This window comes from Melanerpes formicivorus, unplaced genomic scaffold (genome assembly GCF_026170545.1).
Source record: "Melanerpes formicivorus ecotype bairdi unplaced genomic scaffold, bMelFor1.0.p_v2 SCAF_6, whole genome shotgun sequence".
Lineage (NCBI taxonomy): Eukaryota > Metazoa > Chordata > Aves > Piciformes > Picidae > Melanerpes > Melanerpes formicivorus.
In genome coordinates, this window is record NW_027142358.1 from 34,941,663 (window position 1) to 34,959,861 (window position 18,199).

General features: G+C 54.3%; 1 protein-coding gene across 1 annotated transcript; it reads left to right on the plus strand.

The window, feature by feature from the left end:
• Nucleotides 1-13,990: 13,990 nt before the first annotated feature.
• On the plus strand, nt 13,991-17,096 carry HMX3 (H6 family homeobox 3). The gene is made up of 2 exons (XM_068140463.1): nt 13,991-14,654; nt 14,866-17,096. The coding sequence occupies exons 1-2, from the start codon at nt 14,339-14,341 to the stop codon at nt 15,471-15,473; spliced, it is 924 nt and encodes a 307-aa protein (XP_067996564.1). The 5' UTR covers nt 13,991-14,338; the 3' UTR covers nt 15,474-17,096.
• Nucleotides 17,097-18,199: the final 1,103 nt, after the last annotated feature.

Here is an 18,199-nt window from a genome sequence, read left to right on the forward strand (position 1 = left end):
CAGGGGCAGGCAGTCAGGGCCACCAGGGTCCCTGCCTTACTCCTTGGGGATGGATATTTTCTGATTAAGGAGAGGGTGATGGGCTCCTGTGTGGGGAACTTGCTCCTAAGTGTTGCTTCAGGACTCCCCACTGAGCTTTTTTGAAGGTTTGCTGAGCCTGGGAGAGCAGGGGAAGAGAGGAAGGTTTTGTGTAACTACATTCTGGTGATTCAGTGCTGAGGCAACATTTCCTCAGCCATCAGTGTAAGAGCTTTGGCTGCTCTTTGCAACTCAGCCCTCTTTGGAGAAGCTCTTGCAGACACCGGCAGTGCCCCATGGCAGAGCCACAGCCAGCCAGGGAGGGCCGAGCCCAGAGAGTGGTGGTGAATGGTGCCACAGCCAGCTGGCAGCCAGGCACCAGTGCTGTGCCCCAGGGAGCAGTGCTGGGCCCTGTGCTCTTTAACATCTTCATTGATGATCTGGATGAGGGCATTGAGTCCATCAGCAGTAAATTTGCTCACAACACCAAGCTGGGGGCAGGAGTTGATCTGCTGGAGGGTAGAGAGGCTCTGCAGAGGGACCTGGACAGGCTGGACAGATGGGCAGAGGCCAAGGGCAGGAGATTGAACACATCCAAGTGCCGGGTTCTGCACATTGGCCACAAGAACCCCATGCAGTGCTACAGGCTGGGGTCAGAGTGGCTGAGAGCAGCCAGGCAGAGAGGGACCTGGGGGTGCTGGTCGATGGTAGGCTGAACATGAGCCTGCAGTGTGCCCAGGCAGCCAGGAGGGCCAATGGCATCCTGGCCTGCATCAGGAACAGTGTGGCCAGCAGGAGCAGGGAGGTCATTCTGCCCCTGTACACTGCACTGGTTAGGCCACACCTCGAGTCCTGTGTCCAGTTCTGGGCCCCTCAGTTTAGGAAGGAGGTTGACTTGCTGGAATGAGTCCAGAGAAGGGCAACAAAGTTGGTGAGGGGCTTGGAACACAGCCCTGGGAGGAGAGGCTGAGGGATCTGGGGTTGCTTAGCCTGGAGAGGAGGAGTCTCAGGGGAGACCTTCTTGCTCTCTACAACTACCTGAAGGGAGGTTGTAGACAGGCAGAGGTTGGTCTCTTCTCCCAGGCAGCCAGCACCAGAACAAGAGGACACAGTCTCAGGCTGTGCCAGGGGAGGTTTAGGCTGGAGGTTAGGAAGAAGTTCTACACAGAGAGAGTGATTGCCCATTGGAATGGGCTGCCTGGGGAGGTGGTGGAGTCACCATCACTGGAGGTGTTCAGGAGGAGACTTGCTGGGGTGCTTGGTGCCATGGGTTAGTTGTTTAGGTGGGTTGGATTGGTTGATGGGTTGGACACTATGATCTTGAAGGTCTCTTCCAACCTGGTCTGGTCTATTCTATTCTATTCTATCCACTGGCTGGCAGAGGGGCACCTGTCAGGGAGCTTCCCCATAGATTGTCCCCTGGCATCCCTGGGTGCTGTTTAACTGCTGAGATTTAGATGCAAGGAGCAGAAGTTCCTGCCCTCAGGTGTGAGCAGCCCTTGTCGCTCCTGTGGTTTCAAATAATGATAACAATTAAAAGCTCAGGGGCTCAGCGATGGAGCGCTTCCGTCCCCTGCCGCAGGTGCGATCGATGCGGCCCCGGCTCGCACCGCGGCCCCGGCTCGCACTGCGGCCCCGGCTCGCACTGCCGCCCCAGCTCGCACTGCCGCCCCGGCTCGCACTGCCCACATCAGCCACTTCATCTTTACCACCTTTTGGAACTCACTTAATCACCCTTCCTCTCCCTGCCCCATCGAGACTGCCAGGTCTTCAGGGCAGAAGGGGAGCGAGTAGCAGACAATGAAGCCCCAGGCTCAGCTCCACTCCACGGCAGCTCTCGTAAACACAAAGATAGGCTTTGAAGGAGGTGCTTTAATTTGATTTGCTCTTTTGAGCACAACCGAAGGCTGCAGCCAGGGTGACGATCTGGGAGAGGGCAGACAAGAAGGGAACTTATCAGACCTCTGTGGGAGGCTAACTGGAGTCTGCAGGGCGTTTGTTCTCGGCAGTGCCCGCCCGTGAATCTAGAGGTAGTGCCTCTGATCCTGTGTGTCTGCGACTGGGGTCACAAACGACTGATTCAGAAGAAGTGCTTCACCCCGTTGCCAACCAGGAAGGCAGGTCTCTAGTATTCTCAGACTTAAATGCTGCCAGTATTTCAGGTTAGGATAGTCATAAAGTTGAAGGTTAATAGGCTGTACAAATGACAGAGTTTAAAGGAAGAAATGAGGATGGGAAGATGCCTGGCACTTAGGGAGCGCTTCAGAAGCGAAGCTCCTCTGCCTAACGTCATTTCCCTACATCCTTTCTCATGCTCTTGATCACTACTGAAAACATTTCTATTTGCATAAGTTATTTCTACTTCACTGCCCGCCTCCCTTTGCTTTTTGGCTCCCCATCACTTCCCACAGCAGGTGGTGAGTCAGGATCCTGCTGCCTGCCACAGCAGCCTGCCACCCTGGGAGCGTGACAGGGCCCGGTGGAAGCCGGAGCCTCGGAGGGAGGACGGGCAGGGAGACCCGCAGTGTGGGGAAGGATTCTCTTCAGTTGCTGGTCGTGGGCAATGGCAGGCTGAGGAGAAAGGCAGACAGAGGCCCTGCTGGCAGTGGGATTTGGTTGTGGTGTTTCAGGTCAGCTCAGCAGATGTGGCAAGTGGCAGAGGTGTGGTGCTGTGCCACAGCCTGCACTCGCTTCTCAAAGGCTGGGGCTGGGAACTGGAGGCTACTGGAGGGATTACCATGACTAAGATAAATACTTTTACACAGAGACTGACAGTTACCACATTTGCTTTTGCACTCACCAAGAAAAAATCTCCCTTGGTTTCTGTCTAGGCCTTCCTAGGAGCTGCTGAAGGCTCTGGAGCACGAGTCTCACGAGGAGTGCCTGAGGGAACCAGGCTTGTTTAGCCTGGAGAAAAGGAGGCTGTGGGGAGACCTTCTCACTCCCTACAACTCCCTGAAAGGAGGTTGTAGCAAGATGGATGTTGATCTCATCTACCTAGTAACAAGTGATAGCAGGAGAGGAAATGGCCTCAAGTTGCTGCAGGGGAGGTTTAGGTTGGACATTGGGAACTATGTCTTTACCTGAAGGGTTGCCAGTTCCTGTCACAGGCTGTGCAGGGAAGCGATGAGGTCCCCATCCCTGGGTGGAGTCGAAAGACACGTCGATGTAATGCTGAGGGGCTTGGCAGGGCTGAGGTGACAGCTGGGCTCAGTGATCCAACTGGAACAGTCCTGTGATTGGCTGACTCCAGAGCAGCTGGCACAGGCCACGCAGAGAGCATCCCTTCTTGCTTGCAATGCAGAGAGATTGACCATTCCCTGGGTGACAGACTCTGGTAAGACCTCCAGTAACTGAGTTGCAGAGCATTTTCCTCTTCTCAGTGGTGCCCAGCAAGAGAGGGGGCAACCAGCACAGGGTGGAACACAGGAAGCTCCACCTAAACACGAGCAAAAACTTCTTTCCCTGAAAGCACTCTAGCAGGTTGCCCAGAGAGGCTGTGGGGTCTCATTCTCTGGAGACATTCAAAACCCATCAGGATGTGACTCTGGGAAGCCTGCTCTAGGCAAACCTGCTTTAGCAAGGCAGGGGGGAGCGAGATGACCTCCAGAGGTCCCTCCCAACCTCTCCCATTCTGTTGTTCTGCAGTTCTGTGATTCTTCTGAAACTATGGGCCCTGCACTGCCTTTGGGAGAGGTTGCAGCCCCTCTTGCCCTGCTCAGCACCCCTTACTCTGCAACTGTTGGGATCCAGATAAGACCACTGCAGAAAAGAGATAGTTTTCATGCTGAGCCTTTGTCTCAGAGGCAGCTTTACCTCTGAGGCCCACACACTGCTGTGCTGCTGGTAGAGCCTTTCATCCTTTTGCACCAGCAAGTCTGTGGATTCAGGGGAATTGCTTGTGTGAAGAAGTGCTCACCTAAAAGCAAAGGGTCCTTTCTCTTTGGTCCTCTATCATTTCTGGTTCATCATACCTTTTTACAGACAGGTGGGGTGGTTAGAACAGGTTTGCTTTGAAGAAGAGGCCATGCCTAGAAGTTCAGTGTGGAAGGTGCTGCCTGTGGCTTTTATTAGCTTCATTCACTCTAATGTATCTGCCTTGTGTGCCAAGAAAAGTACAAACAAATGGCAGGGTATTGGCTTCTCCATAACAAGGTTTAAACCAAGGACATAAAAAGCATATCCTATCTGACACTACTTATGAAACAATTAATAGTGTCAATGCCTTTTCCATCTGCTCCAAGTTGCACACACTGCATAAGTTTTGATCTATCTCAGAAACACCAAAGATACCAACTGGGCAATGTGCCAACACCTGCAGTACTGCAGGTCCAGTGCCCCAGCTTTAGAAGGACATCAGCCTGTTGGAGCAGGCCCAGAGGAGCACACAAAGATAATCAGAGGGCTGGGGCACCTCCCCTGTGGGGACAGGCTGCAAGAGTTGGGGCTGTTCAGCCTGGAGAAGAGAAGGTTCTGGGGAGATCTTACAGGACAAGGAGGAATGGCTTTAAGCTGAAAGAGTGGACATTTGGAGGGGATGTTAGGAAGAAATTCTTTACAGTAAGGATAGTAAGACACTGGAACAGGCTGCCCAGGGAGATTGTGGATGCCCCTCCCTTGGAGGTGTTCAAGGCCAGGTTGGATGGGGCCCTGATCAACTAGTGGAAGGTAGGGGGCTGAAACTAGATGATCTTTAAGGTCCCTTCCAACCTAAGCCTGTCTATGATTCTAGGACTGTTGGAGGGAGAAACATTTGGCATATCTTCTGTTTGGAAAAATAAACCAAAGCTGCAATTCTCTTAATTTGCCTGCGAGGGCCCAGGGCACGGGAGGCAAAAGGCCCTGCTTTGAGCAGGTCATCGCAGGATTTAGATACAGTTCATTGTTTTGGCTTCGGGGAGCTTATACAAGAGCTGCTAAGCCTCTGGGCCTTCCTTTTTGCCCCTCGAATCAAAGTAGTTTAGAATCATAGGCTCATAGAACCTTAGAATGTTTGGGGTTGGAAGGGACCATTTAAAGCTTATCTAGGGCAGTGAGCAGGGACACCTGCACCTGGATTGACTGCCCTTTCCCTCTCCCACGCACCCAGATGAGCACGGAGGGGCTCTGCCTGTCACAGCACCGTCACCTGGGAAGTGTAGGAGGGGCAGGATGGGACCTGCCGCAGAGAGCTGCCCCCAGCCGTGCCCGCGCCAGGACCGGCCCGGCGCTGGCCGTGGTGCTGAACGGGCGAGCGGAACGGACCGGGAAGCAGAGGGCGGCCCCGCGCTGCCCTGCTGCAGTAGTGGTAGCATCTATTAGCATCAGCATTACTAATAATGCTATTAGTGGCGGTGCTATCAGTATAGTAATAACAGCAACAACTCTCCACGGCTGAGGGGGACGCACCTCAGTACTGTCTTCAGTCTTGGACCCCTCACTACAAGAAAGACATTGAGGTCCTAGAGTGGGTCCAGAGAAGGGCCACAAAGCTGATGAAGGGTCTGGAGAACAGGTCCGGTGAGGATCAGCTGAGGGACGTGGGGGTGTTCAGACTGGAGTGAAGGAGGCTGAGGAGAGCTCTTGTTATCTGCAACTACCTGAAATAAGGTTGTGGCAAGGTGGGTGTTGGGTGGTCTCTTCTCCCTAGTAACAAGTAATAGGACAAGAGAAAATCACCTCAAGTTCCACCAGGGGAGGTTTAGGTTGGACATGAGAAGAAACTTCATCACTGAAAGGGTTCCCAAACTGGAACAGGCTGCCCAGGGAGGTGATGGAATCCCCATCCCTGGAGGTGTTTAAAAGATGCAGAGATGTCATGCCAAGGGACACGCTTTAGCACCAGCCTTGGCCTAGCTAGACAGTGGTTGGACTCAGTGATCTTGAAGGTCTTTTCCAGACAAAGGGATTCTATGTTCCTACACAATCTGTTCCCAGACAGAAGTGAGAACATTCTGGTGAGAATGCCACACACAGCCCAGGTTTCCCCAGCAGATTGTTGCAGCAGCTTTGCATTTCTGTTTTAATTGCCTTGCCCCCCCGTTTGTCACCTGAACATTTCAGAGCTGCTTATCAATAGTGCTGTGTGTGTCACGCTGCTGTGAGGCATTCCAATCAATACATTATCATTTCAGAGCATGATTATGAATGTGAAGGGCATCGTCAAGGACATCTGGAAACTCTGACCAGTGTTCTGCAATCTCTGATCAGCTTCAGTGCTCTTCAAGCACTCGAACAAAACAAACCCAGCATCTCTAGCTGGAGAGTCAGTGCTTTATCTTCTCATTCATCCCGAGCCTGGCACCAATAAACAGACAAACAGGTAAAAAGCAAAGGTGTCATTTGTATGTGTGCCCCAGAGCCTTTGAGCATATTCTCTACTCTTCACTCCCCTGCAGCTCTCCTGCACAGCAATACATGCTGTGTGCTGTGCTCCTGAGTGCAATATCCAAGGCAACAGTCATCCAGGGAAGATGGAAACACATTAGCAGTGGGGAGGTTGAACATCTTTTTTGTGACACATTACACAGGTAACTTAGATGTCACACTCTGGGAATGACAGCAGAGTGGCAGAATGATAGGTGTTGGAGGGGACTTCTGCAGAGCCTCTAGTCCAACCCTGCTGCCAAAGCAGGGTCATCCACAGCAGGTTGCCCAGGATTGTGTGCAGGTGGATTTGGAGTCTCTGAAGAGGAGGCTCCACAACCTCTCTGGGCAGCCTGTTCCAGTGCTCTGGTATCCCCACAGGACAAAAGTTTTTCCTCATGTTCAGATGGAACCTCTCGGGTTCCAGTTTGTGCCCACTGCTCCTTGCCCAGATGGGGCACCACTGGCCCCATCCTCTTGACCCCCAGCCTTTAGACATTGATCAGCATTGATCAGATCCCCCCTCAGGCTGCTCTTCTCCAGAGAAAATATCCCCAGGTCCCTCAGCCTTCCCTCCTGAAAGAGATGCCCCAGTGCAGCACCACACAGCAGGCTACCAGGGAGAAACAGCTACTGCTTTCTTAATCATTTGGTGAGTTCTGAGGGCTCAGGTGGCACACTGATGTTTTCTTTGTGTTATGTGACCACTTTAGATAGAGTGGAAATAAGAAACTGTTCATCTAGGATAAGGTTTTTCCCAGGAATGTACAGAGCTGTGATGTAGAAAGAAGCCCCAGAGCCTTCTCTTCTCTGTTGTGTCTTGCAGAAAGGGCAGAGCAGAGGCTCTGCACCGTGGGAGCAATGTGAGTGCCTGAGCTGTCTGCACAGCAGCAGGTGTGCTGGTGATGCTCCAGCCAGAAGAGGTAGGAAAGAGCCTTCTCACCATTCCTGACACATTGGGCTGGCCTGAGGAGGAGCCTTCTCTGGGGCTGGCAGAGGAGGCAGAGTCATTGATGAATGCAAAGCACACTGAGGTCTTGACAAAGCTCTTGTGGAGGCCCAAAATGGCCCCACCAGTCGTGCAGACCCAGCAGCTGCTTGGGGGATCTGCTGGCTCAGAGCAGGCTGGTTCAGGCTATGTCACTGGCAGCAGGAGTTCTGGGGGAAATTAGAGTGGTTTGGGGATCTTTCAATAAAACTGAAAACACAGCTCCTGTTCAGGATGTCCATTCAGCATAACTCCTGAGCAGCTGCCAGGGATCTCTGGTGTGAGCATGAGAGTCTTTCTAAGCAGCTGATTTTTGAGTCAATGGGCTGTAACACTTTTGAAATCAATGGTTATTTAAGAACTCCTAAACCTGCACATTGGCTGGCTGCAGTGCACACAAACATTGGATCTGCTCTGCTCTCTGCTGGCACTCTGCAGATGGATGGTTTGGATCTGGGGGCTGAAGGCTGCTCTTCTCCAGCCAAACCAGTGCACCATTCACTGTGCAGCTTTGCAGCAGTGTTGTGTTTCAGTAGGAGCTGAGAACACTCAGCACTTTCCAAGTGTGGCTGCAGGACACTCCTCAGGTTTCGTAAACAAGCTGTTTGTGGCCACAAGGAGATGTGCTTAGGTAGGATTTCATCACTGCTGATGCTTACACAGTTTATTTTGGGTTAGTTTTGCATTCTAGCTGACACCTTGGAGTTAGAACTTGATATCCAACTTGCAAAACTTCTGGGGGTGCTGATTGACAGCTGCCTAAACATGAGCCAGCAGTGTGCCCAGGTGGCCAAGAAGGCCAGGGGCATCCTGGCCTGCATTAGGAACAGTGTGGCCAGCAGGAGCAGGGAGGTCATTGTGCCCCTGTACTCTGCTTTGGTTAGGCCACACCTTGAGTCCTGTGTCCAGCTCTGGGCCCCTCAGTTTAGGAAGGACATTGAGACACTTGAAGGTGTCCAGAGAAGGGCAACAAGGCTGGGGAGAGGCCTTGAGCACAGCCCTGTGAGGAGAGGCTGAGGGAGCTGGGGTTGCTTAGCCTGGAGAAGAGGAGGCTCAGGGGAGACCTCAGGGGAGGCTCAGGGGAGGCCCTCTACAACTACCTGAAGGGAGGTTGTAGCCAGGAAGGGGTTGGTCTCTTCTCTCTAGCAACCAGCACCAGAACAAGAGGACACAGTCTCAAGCTGTGCCAGGACAGGTTTAGGCTGGAGGTGAGGAGAAAGTTCTTCACTGAGAGAGTCATTGGTCATTGGGATGTGCTGCCCAGGGAGGTGGTGGAGTCACCATCCCTGGAGGTGTTCAAGAGGGGATTGGACGTGGCACTTGGTGCCATGGTCTGGTCATGAGGTCTGTGGTGACAGGTTGGACTCAATGATCCTCGAGGTCTCTTCCGACCTTGGTGATGCTGTGATGCTGTGGAATAAGACTCCAGACTTAGGAGCTGCAAAACTACCACCTTATCCATTGTCCTTTGGGTGCCTCTGTCCTGTGATACTGTGAAACAAGGAAGAGGAACTACAGTAAAGTTTGTCTTTGGATGAGATGGTGAAGAACAACTCGTGTTCTGCCCTGAAATCCACATCAATGCTTTCCATGAGAGATTTCCTCTGGGGTATTTGGCTGATCTCTGTTCTGGGAGTTAGCTTTTGAGAGTAACAGATGGGGCACACATGACTAATGCCAACACGAGGATCATCATGCTGTCCAGCAATGGGACTGGTGGGCAGGTCACAATGGCAGAGGCAGAGGGTGTGTTGTATGAGTCTGTGATGACTCCAGAGCATCATATCTCGTTATAGAGGTGATGTGTGTGGTGCTGGGTGAGATTAGGATGGTCCTTACATAGTCTGTATGCTTAGCAGTATCTCAAGGGAGAGCGTCAAGAGGATGGGGCCAGGCTCTTTTCAGTGGCACCCAGTGACAGGATGAGGGGCCACAGGGACCAACTGGAACCCAGGAAGGTTCCTTCTGAAGATGAGGAATAACTTCTTTCCTGTGATGGTACTGGAGCCCTGGAGCAGGCTGCCCAGAGAGGAAGCAGAGCCTCCTTCTCCAGAGAGATTCCAACCCCACCAGCCATTGTGATCCTGGGCAAGCTGCTCTGGGTGGCCCTGCTTTAGCAGGAGGCTTGTGCTAGATGATCTCCAGAGGTCCCTCCCAACCACCACCATCCTGTGTTGCTGTAAACCACATCATTTGCCCATCAGTTCTGTGCCCAGAGATCTATTGCAAATTGCATGGACTTTGTTTCATAAAAACATCACAACCCAGGCAAATGATGTTCTGTGAGTCAGAGACAGCACTGTGATGAGCCTCAGAAATGAAGTCTCATAAATTAAACAACCTGCTTTCCTGCAGTGCTCAAAGGTTCTAATATTTGTCAGGAAAGACTCTCATCTTGCCAGGAAGCTGCCAGAAACCACAGCCTTACAAAGCCTTCCCTTTAAAGGTACGAAAATGCCATTGTAAGGCATAATAGGAGAACAACTTTAACTGCTCCAAAATGCCTCTCAAGCCACACGTGTCACATACACTCTAGGACACTCCACCAAGTGAATCCTGAGACAGGCTATGAAGTATAACTCCCTTGTAGTTTATCTGCTCCTGAGTGAAAGGTCCTTATCAAGCAGATCCTGCAGGAGACATGCCTTTTGATGAGGAAGCAGCAATCCCATCGTGGGAAACCTCTGTTTCCCATCATGCATTCGAGAAGAAGCAACTGAAAGAGTGACAGAGAAATGCAGTGCTGCTGAGCAACTGGGGTTTTGCAAAGGCCCTGGTAGGATGGAGCTGGTTGCAGCAGGAAGGGGAGAGGTGCTGATGGTGGCTCAGACTTTGCAGTGGTTAATCTCTGGCATTCACCACACTGTTTTGAGCTGCCTGCACAGAATCACAGAGTGGTTTGGGTTGGAGTGGACCTTTTAAGATCACCTAGTCCAACTAGATCAGGCTGCTGAGAGCCCTGTCCAGCCTGACCTAGAACATTACCAGGGATGGGGCATCTCCCACCTCTCTGGGCACCCTGGGTCAGTGTTTCACCACTCTCTGTGTAAAAACAATTTCTCCCTTCTATCTTGTCTGAACCTCCTCTCCTTCAACTTAAAACCATTACCCCTTGTCCTGTCACAACAGTCTTTGCTAAAAAAACACTGTCCTCATCTTCCTTATAGTCTCCCTTTAGGTACTGAAGGACCACAGTAAGGTCTCCCCAACATCACAACAGCAGCTCTGAAACCTGGTGATGGAATTCCTTTTGTTTGCCTGGGAAGGGAAGGTTTCTGCATGGGGCAAGGTGTTAACTAAGTTCTCATCCCTTCTTCATTCTCCTTTGAACCTCTAAGCACTGATGCAAGTAGGTGCTTCAGCACTTCCCTGTGGCAGAAACGAGTTAAAGTTAGCTAGGAATTCAAGCAGTCACTTTGAATATTACTGTTTCCCTACATCTGCTGTGAGGCCAAAGGCTGCAAACATCTACAGGAGAGCACAGGGGTGGTCTGGGGAGAGAGTCCAGGCGGGCCTCTGCTGCCTTCTGCTGTGCAGGAGGATATCTTGCCACCATCACACAAACAAACAAACCTCACCATTTCTGCCCGTGAATCCTGGCTGCAGTCCTCCCACAGCTGGGCTGCTGGGCGTGCTCCCAGTTGGGCAAACAAAGGAGCAAAGAGACTAAGCACTACACTTTCCTCAACCCCCTGGGGTGGAGAAGAGGAAACCGACCCCAAAGCGAGAGATGTTTGTCCCCTGTGGTTACAGCAGAGACACTCAGGGGTTGAGAGCTACTCAAATGGTGCAAGAATCTGGGTGATTGTGGGCTGCTGTGGGTACCTTCTGCCAGGCAAAGAGGGCTGCTTGGCACAGTGACCTGTGAGCAGGCAGCATCAACAGGCTGGAAGAGAGAGCACTTTGGAGCCCCACAGAACCATGCAGTGCAGACTCGTGCTTCAGCCTAGCAAGAGTGTAGCTCCTTAGAAAAAGAATGGAAAAGAAGAGGCAGTGCTGAGACAGGGTAAATAGGGAGATAAATCACCTTGCAACACCATGCAAGCCAAAACCTGCGAGCCAACAATGACTTTAAATCATATCAAGCACCCATCACAAACATCACATTTATACAATTGATCCATGTGTAAATTAGCCAATTAATCCCGGCTTGGAACACTAATGAAATGATAATTATCTGCTTGCAATGGGATGGTAGGAGCACGGCTTTGGGAACACAGATCAAGAAAGACTGCAGCAGAATCCGCTCTGCTCCGGGCATGGGGGGGGATTGGGGGGGGTGGTCAGCACCAGTCTTTAATGTTCGTTTATGGCTGGGGGACATAAATACAACACATCAACGGGTGAGAAAGCTGTGGGCAGCAAATGCCAGGGAAGGGCTTTTGGAGAGCATTAGTTGCCTTCTTTTTTTTTTCAGTAATGAAGAATTGCAAAGTGGAAATTTCCCTTCACATCTCCAGAGGCTGGCCAGAGGCTGGCGTGGTTTCTTGTCCCTGCTTGTCTTGCTGCCCTGAGTGGTTCTTTGCTCTGAGAGACTCCGGGGGAATTAGGACCTCACTGTCACCAAAGCAGTGAGAGGTGGATGGGAAGGGGTGGGAGTTTCAGTACAGAGTGATTGCAGTGACTCAGATCTGAAACAAAGTCGTCCCTGAGATGGACAAAGGCACTGGGGTCTTCTCTGAGAACTTTGCATCCTTAGCTTTTCCTATCAGAGCTGTCCACAGAGCTGTACCGAGCTCCTCGTGGGGTAGGCAGGGGCTGTGGTTTGGTGACTGTCAGCTGTTTCCTGCACAGAAACTGCTCGGGTTGTGTCTCTCTCCTTTTTGTTCTGTATGTTCTACCTCGGAGCTGAGGAGTGGTCACACCGGAATAGCATTCCTGTGGAAAACTCCTCGTGAGCATTCCTTTACCTGCTGCCTCTAAGTGAAACCGTTGTTAACAAGAATATATAACTATAAATTGCTGAGCCCCCATCCCTGGGATGTGTTTTGGTGGATTTTTCATTTCTGCACCTCCCTGTCTGTCTGAACTGCTCCTCACAACGACACTAACAGTTCAGAAACAGTCCCTTAAGAGATGGCGCTCTGCAAGAGGTCACATACACTGAGGGCACATGAAATAGCATGCTCTTTGCAGCCAAAAGCGTTACATGCTTGGGGCTCTGTGAACGTTCCTGAGAGGCAAACCCCAAAGTGCTGGGGGGGAAGCAGGGCTCCTGGGGGTGTCTTGCAAGCACAGACACAGAGAAGTTTGATTCAGATAAAAGATGCTGTCATTCCAATTGCCAAGGAATAGCAAGAGAAATTATTTCTATCTGACATGGGCATTAAGACTGTGCACATGTGCATGCTTCCAGCTCTGGCCCTCCTCTGCCGGGACAGATGTCTGCAGTGCGTGTTCACATGTGTTCAAAGGCTTAGAAGCACGGTAGAATGGAGAGCCCGGTGTGCTTTCTCCTCTCTTTCCTCCTTCCTTACTTTCTTCCTTTAGTTCGTTCCTTCCTTTACTTCATGCCTTCTTTCTTTCCCCTTTTCCTGATGCTGCTGTACATTACCGACTCAACTGCACACGGGACCGCGCTGCCCGCCGAAGTGCCGCCGCCAGCGGGGCTGTGCCCCGGCCTATACGCGGTACCGCTGCTGTACCGGGAGGTCACGCCGAGGCCCGCAGAACCCGGAGCCGCCCGGCGCGATGTCCCGGGACGCTCCGTTAGCCTTCGCCCGGCCGGGAGCTCCGAGCCTGCCTGTCCCGGGACACGGCGCGCTCCCGCGGCCCGGCAGGGGGCGCCGTGTGGCCGGTGGCGGGGCCGGGCCCGGGAGCGGCAGTGGGTGGCTGGTTGGGCTGGCCCGGGCACAAGCCCCGCAGCCCCGCGCCTTGGCCAGGCCGTGTCCCGGAGCCCTCGCCGCGGCCGGGGGATCGTTATTCCCTTCACCTCGCAGCACCTCCGCCGTAGGCTCGACGTGTCCCGTGGCCCCCGCTCCCGAGTAGGGGGGGAACCGACGCCGGGCGGCAGAGGGGCTCCGTGGGCAGGCCTAGGGCGGGGAGGGCACTGCACGAGAGTCAGCGCCGCCCGGGCACAGCCCTCCCGCCGCCCCGGTGCACGCCGAGCCGCAGCCTTCTGCAAAGTCGTTTCCGCCCCGAGACAGCCGAGCCGGGCCCGTGCTTGGCGGAGAGCGGCGGAGGGGTCTCGGTAGCCCGGCTCAGCGCGGCTCGGCCCGCCCGGCTGTCCCCCGGCAGCTTTTGTTACAGGCGGTGCGGGGCGGGGAGCTGGAGGCGTGGGGGGGGGTGGGGGTGGGAAGGCGGCGCGGTGGGGCGAGGGGAGGTTTTGTGGCAGGAGCGGCGCGGTCCGTGCCATTCGCCTCCCGCCGCTGCCGCCCTGCTTCGAGCCGAGCCGCGGGATCCCTTTGTGCTAATAGCCCCGTCCTCATTTGCTGCCTAATTGGACTATATAAAGCCAATAACGGGCGGGCTCTCGTAGCCTCCAGCCACAGCAGCAAGCACGTCGCAGGCGGGGTTGGGGTTTGGGGACGGGGCGGGGGGGGGCTGTTGTGGGAGGCCGGGGCCGCGGCGGCTGCGGGCAGGGGCTGCGCGGAGCCTTCTCCTCCCGGCTGCCTTCCCCGCCTAATCCCATTTGCCATTGTGCGTGCCCAATCGCCGTGTGCTCCCCGCGTTTAACTTGGATGACATTTTGATTTCATCATTAGCATCCGGCGCCAGGTTGACGCAGCAGCAGCGGCGGCGGCGGCAGCGACGACCCCGGTTCTCCGTTTACCCGCAGCGGCCCCCCGGTGTCGCGGGCTGCGCGAGTCCCCTCGGCCCCCCGCCCTGCCGCCCCCTCATGCGAGGGGGCCCCGGTCGGCCCCGCCGCCGCGCTCCCACGCCGCCCCGCCTCGCCTCTCCCCCGTGCCGCCGGGAGCCGCCACCTGCGCGCCGCTGGGCGCGGGCTGCGGGGCCAGCGGCGAGCAGGAACCGGGAGGGCACCGGACGATGCCGGAGACCGGGCAGGAGCCGCCCAGCGCCCCTCCGCCTCCCCCTAAGGAGTCCTTCTACATCAAGAACCTGCTCAACGGCGGCCCCCCCAAGGCACCCCCCAAGCAGCCACGGGCTCTGTTCGCCCCTTCGGGCAAGGCGACGGTGGACGGCGGCGGCTTCGCCCTCTCGCAGGTGGGCGACCTCGCCTTCCCCCGCTTCGAGATCCCGGCGCCGCGCTTCGCCCTGAGCGCCCACTGCCTAGAGCGAGCCCAGACCTGGTGGTACCCCTACGCCCTGACGCCGGCCGGAGCCCACCTGCCCCGCACGGAAGGTACTGCTCCCCCCCCACACACACACTTCGTTCTTCCCTCCCTCCCCTGACAGGCGGCGGCGGGGACCGGGGAGCGGCGGCGGGAGGGAGGCTGGCGGCGGGACTTGGCCGATTCGTCCCGTTTCCCTCGACGGGACGCGGGGGGCTGGGCGGTAAAGGTGTCTCTTTGTGTCCCTTATTCCCCCTCCCTTCCCTCATCCTTCTCCTCCAGCCGCGGAGAAATCCCTGCTGAGGGACTCGTCCCCCGCTTCGGGCACCGACCGGGACTCCCCGGAGCCGCTGCTGAAGGCGGAGGGGGAGCAGAAGGACCTGGACTCCAAGAGCCCCGATGAGATCGTCTTGGAGGAGAGCGACTCGGAGGAGGGGAAGAAGGAAGGAGGCGCGGAGGACTGGAAGAAGCGGGAGGAGAGCCCGGAGAAGAAACCCTGCCGCAAGAAGAAGACGCGCACGGTGTTCAGCCGCAGCCAGGTCTTCCAGCTGGAGTCCACCTTCGACATGAAGCGCTACCTGAGCAGCTCGGAGCGGGCCGGCCTGGCCGCTTCCCTCCACCTGACAGAGACCCAGGTGAAGATTTGGTTCCAAAATCGTCGCAACAAGTGGAAGAGGCAGCTGGCGGCCGAGCTGGAGGCGGCCAACCTCAGCCACGCCGCCGCGCAGCGCATCGTCCGCGTCCCCATCCTCTACCACGAGAACTCGGGCGCGGAGGGGGCGACGGGGGGCGGCGGAGCCCCCGGTACCCAGCCCCTGCTCACCTTCCCTCACCCCGTCTATTATTCCCACCCCGTGGTCACCTCTGTGCCGCTCCTGCGGCCCGTCTGAGCCCGCCCGCCCGCCGCCGCTACGCGGAGAGGCGCGGAGAGGCGCGCGAGTCACCGGCCCGCTTGTAAGTACTCCAATCACTCGTGGGATTCATCCGGCCGGCGTCTGTGAAGCTGGGGGGTGGGAAATGTGGGGAGGGGAGAGAGAAGGGGTGCGGAGGGACCCCTCGGCGGGTGGCTCTTGGAGGAAAGTCACGGAAATTTAGGATTAAAAAAAAAAAATCCAAAATAATAAAAATGGGGGGAGGGAAAGGGAAATAAAGAAAACGAGAGCGGGAACTTGTGAGAACCCTGGAGCTGTCACACCTTTTGTAAACGTGGACAAACCCTGCGATGGTCTCTGTGGCTTTAGTTTTATTTTTGTAAGAAAAAAAAAAAAAAACCAGGAAAAAAAAAAAGAAAGAAAGAAAGAGAAAACGCAAAGGATAATAATGCTAAATAAAAATACCACTGCTAATCATGGTCCCAGGCCACTCCTCGAGATTTGCCAAACGCTAACGGGAAGCTGAATTTCTGTTCCTTTCGGACCTCTCCTTCTGCCGCCAAATTGTTCAGGCTTCTGATGCTGTGGCGACTCGAAGCCCAGCCGGCCGCGGCTGTGCCTTTCCGCCGAGCTCGCCTCCGAGCTGCCCCTTGGCTCTGCCGTGGTTTGTACCTTTCGGTTTCTGCCGCGGGGCTCGCTGAGGAGCCGCGAGCACGGCCTCGGAGCGGGCAGTCACACACACCCGCACGCTTTGGGACACCTTTATTTATTATCATTTACTCAGATATTTTACATTCTTCTTTATATTTCCCCTTTCCCTCCTGGGCCGCTTGATTTTTATTCATTTTTTTTTTTTTTCCTTGTAAATTTATTTCCTTTTTTGTTTGTTTGTTTGTTGTTGGGCGGGGGGGGAGAGAAAAAAAATATCTGTACCTATTTGCTTTTTTTTTTTTTGTTAGTAATAATAATAATTATTATAATTATTAATTATTGTACTTTTGAACTGTGCAATATTGTATGACGATTCTTGAAGCACTGCTTTGATTTGACCGGTGAGGAAAGAGGGGGTTTCTAGCATTGTATAATTGCATTCGTTCACGTTGTGAGAAATAAAACCGGGGGGCGGGGAGGGGGAATAATAATAATAATAAAATAAAATAGAAATAACATAAAAGCGAAGGGAAGTGAGAAGAAAGGAGGGGTGGGGAGTCCCAGGGCGTGGGAATAAGCATCAGCCCGGCTTGTGCAAATAAATCGGGGAGGTGGGGTGAGCCGGGCGCTTTAAGTGAAGGACAATCAACTTTCGGGCGATTTTAATTTATTTGATATGCTGTACAGTTTTCTTCTGAAGCCCGACACTTCTGTGGGGTTTAATAAGCAGAAATCAAGCGAGGAGTGGGCGCCTCTAGTCTCTCTCTGTTTCAGTGTCTGCTCACCTGTTGTCTGGCAATTGTTCGCTGTCTTCCCAAGAGTTTGGGTTGGTTTATTTCCTTTATTTTATTTTAGACACTGATTTTTTTCCCCCCTCCCCCTTTCGGTTCTACTCTCTACCCTCTCGCTTTCTTTGAGGGATCGGTCCTATTTTTAAAACAGCCTATATTGTTATAATCTTAATGTTGTGGTGGAAAAAAAACCTCAATAAAACCCGTTCCTTATCAGTTTTTCAAGTGTGGCTTCGGAGAAAGAAAAAAACATGGGAAAAAAAAAGGGGGGAGGGGGGGAAAGGGGAATAAACCAAGGGTTGTGTGGGAGCGCTGCCGCCTTGCTCAGCCGGGGCTCAGCCGGGGCGCGGGCCGCGGGCACGGAGCTGCCGCCGCCGGGATTACCGAGTGTCCAGGGCCCTCTTCTAACGGGGAACGGACCGACGGAGCGGGAAGCGTGGAGCTTTCTGAGGGCATCGCGGCTGGGTGACCCCGAATGAGGGGGTCCCAGGCTAGCTCTCTGTGGAGAGCGGGAGGGGTCCCTTCCCAAGGCGAGGGAGGCGCATCCCCAGGGGCTTCCCCTGAACTTTCTTGCCGCCCCTTCCGGCTGTTTCATCTCCCGACAGGGGGGTCGATGCCGCCCTTCTCCTTCTCCTTCTCCCCCCTTCTCCGGGGCGTTTGTCCGAAGGCACCCCAGGGTGCTATGTCTCCCTCGGCCCGGGCTGCGCCCTTTGCCCTCGTCCAGAGCTGTCACTCGTGTTCACAGAGCCGGGCAGGGTAATTTGGAGATAGGATCGTTCTCCGCTTCCCGCAGATTGGCCCGAATCGAGGTGTTTATAGCGCCAGGGGCAGGATTTGGGGCCAAAGAAATAAAAATAAAACTCAGCGTTGCGAAAAGCTAATCCTGCGTTTTCTTTTCGTTTGGGATAAAAACCCTGGCAATGGGTCGTAAATGAAAAATAAACAGAGTTTCGGAGTCAAAATACGCTGCTCGCTGTGTCGCCTACAAACAGAGCGATGCCTTTCCTGTTGGCAGTACTAACTTTGGGACAAGTCGCTTGCGGCTCATTAAAAATATTGTTGTAACAGCAAATAGGGTTTTTTTCCATTTTACAGCGCGGTAGCACGATGTTATCAAACGGCGAGGGAAGAAACACACCTTCCTTTATTTGTGGTCGGTGCCCAGACAATGATTCCGGTCCGGCCCAGCCTTTCCCCAGGCGGGAAAGGAGCAGGGGGTACCAGCAGGTCCCCGCTCCCTGCGCGGCCCCATCCCCGCAGCGCGGCCCTCACGCGAGTGCGGAGAGTGAGCGCTGGGCTGCC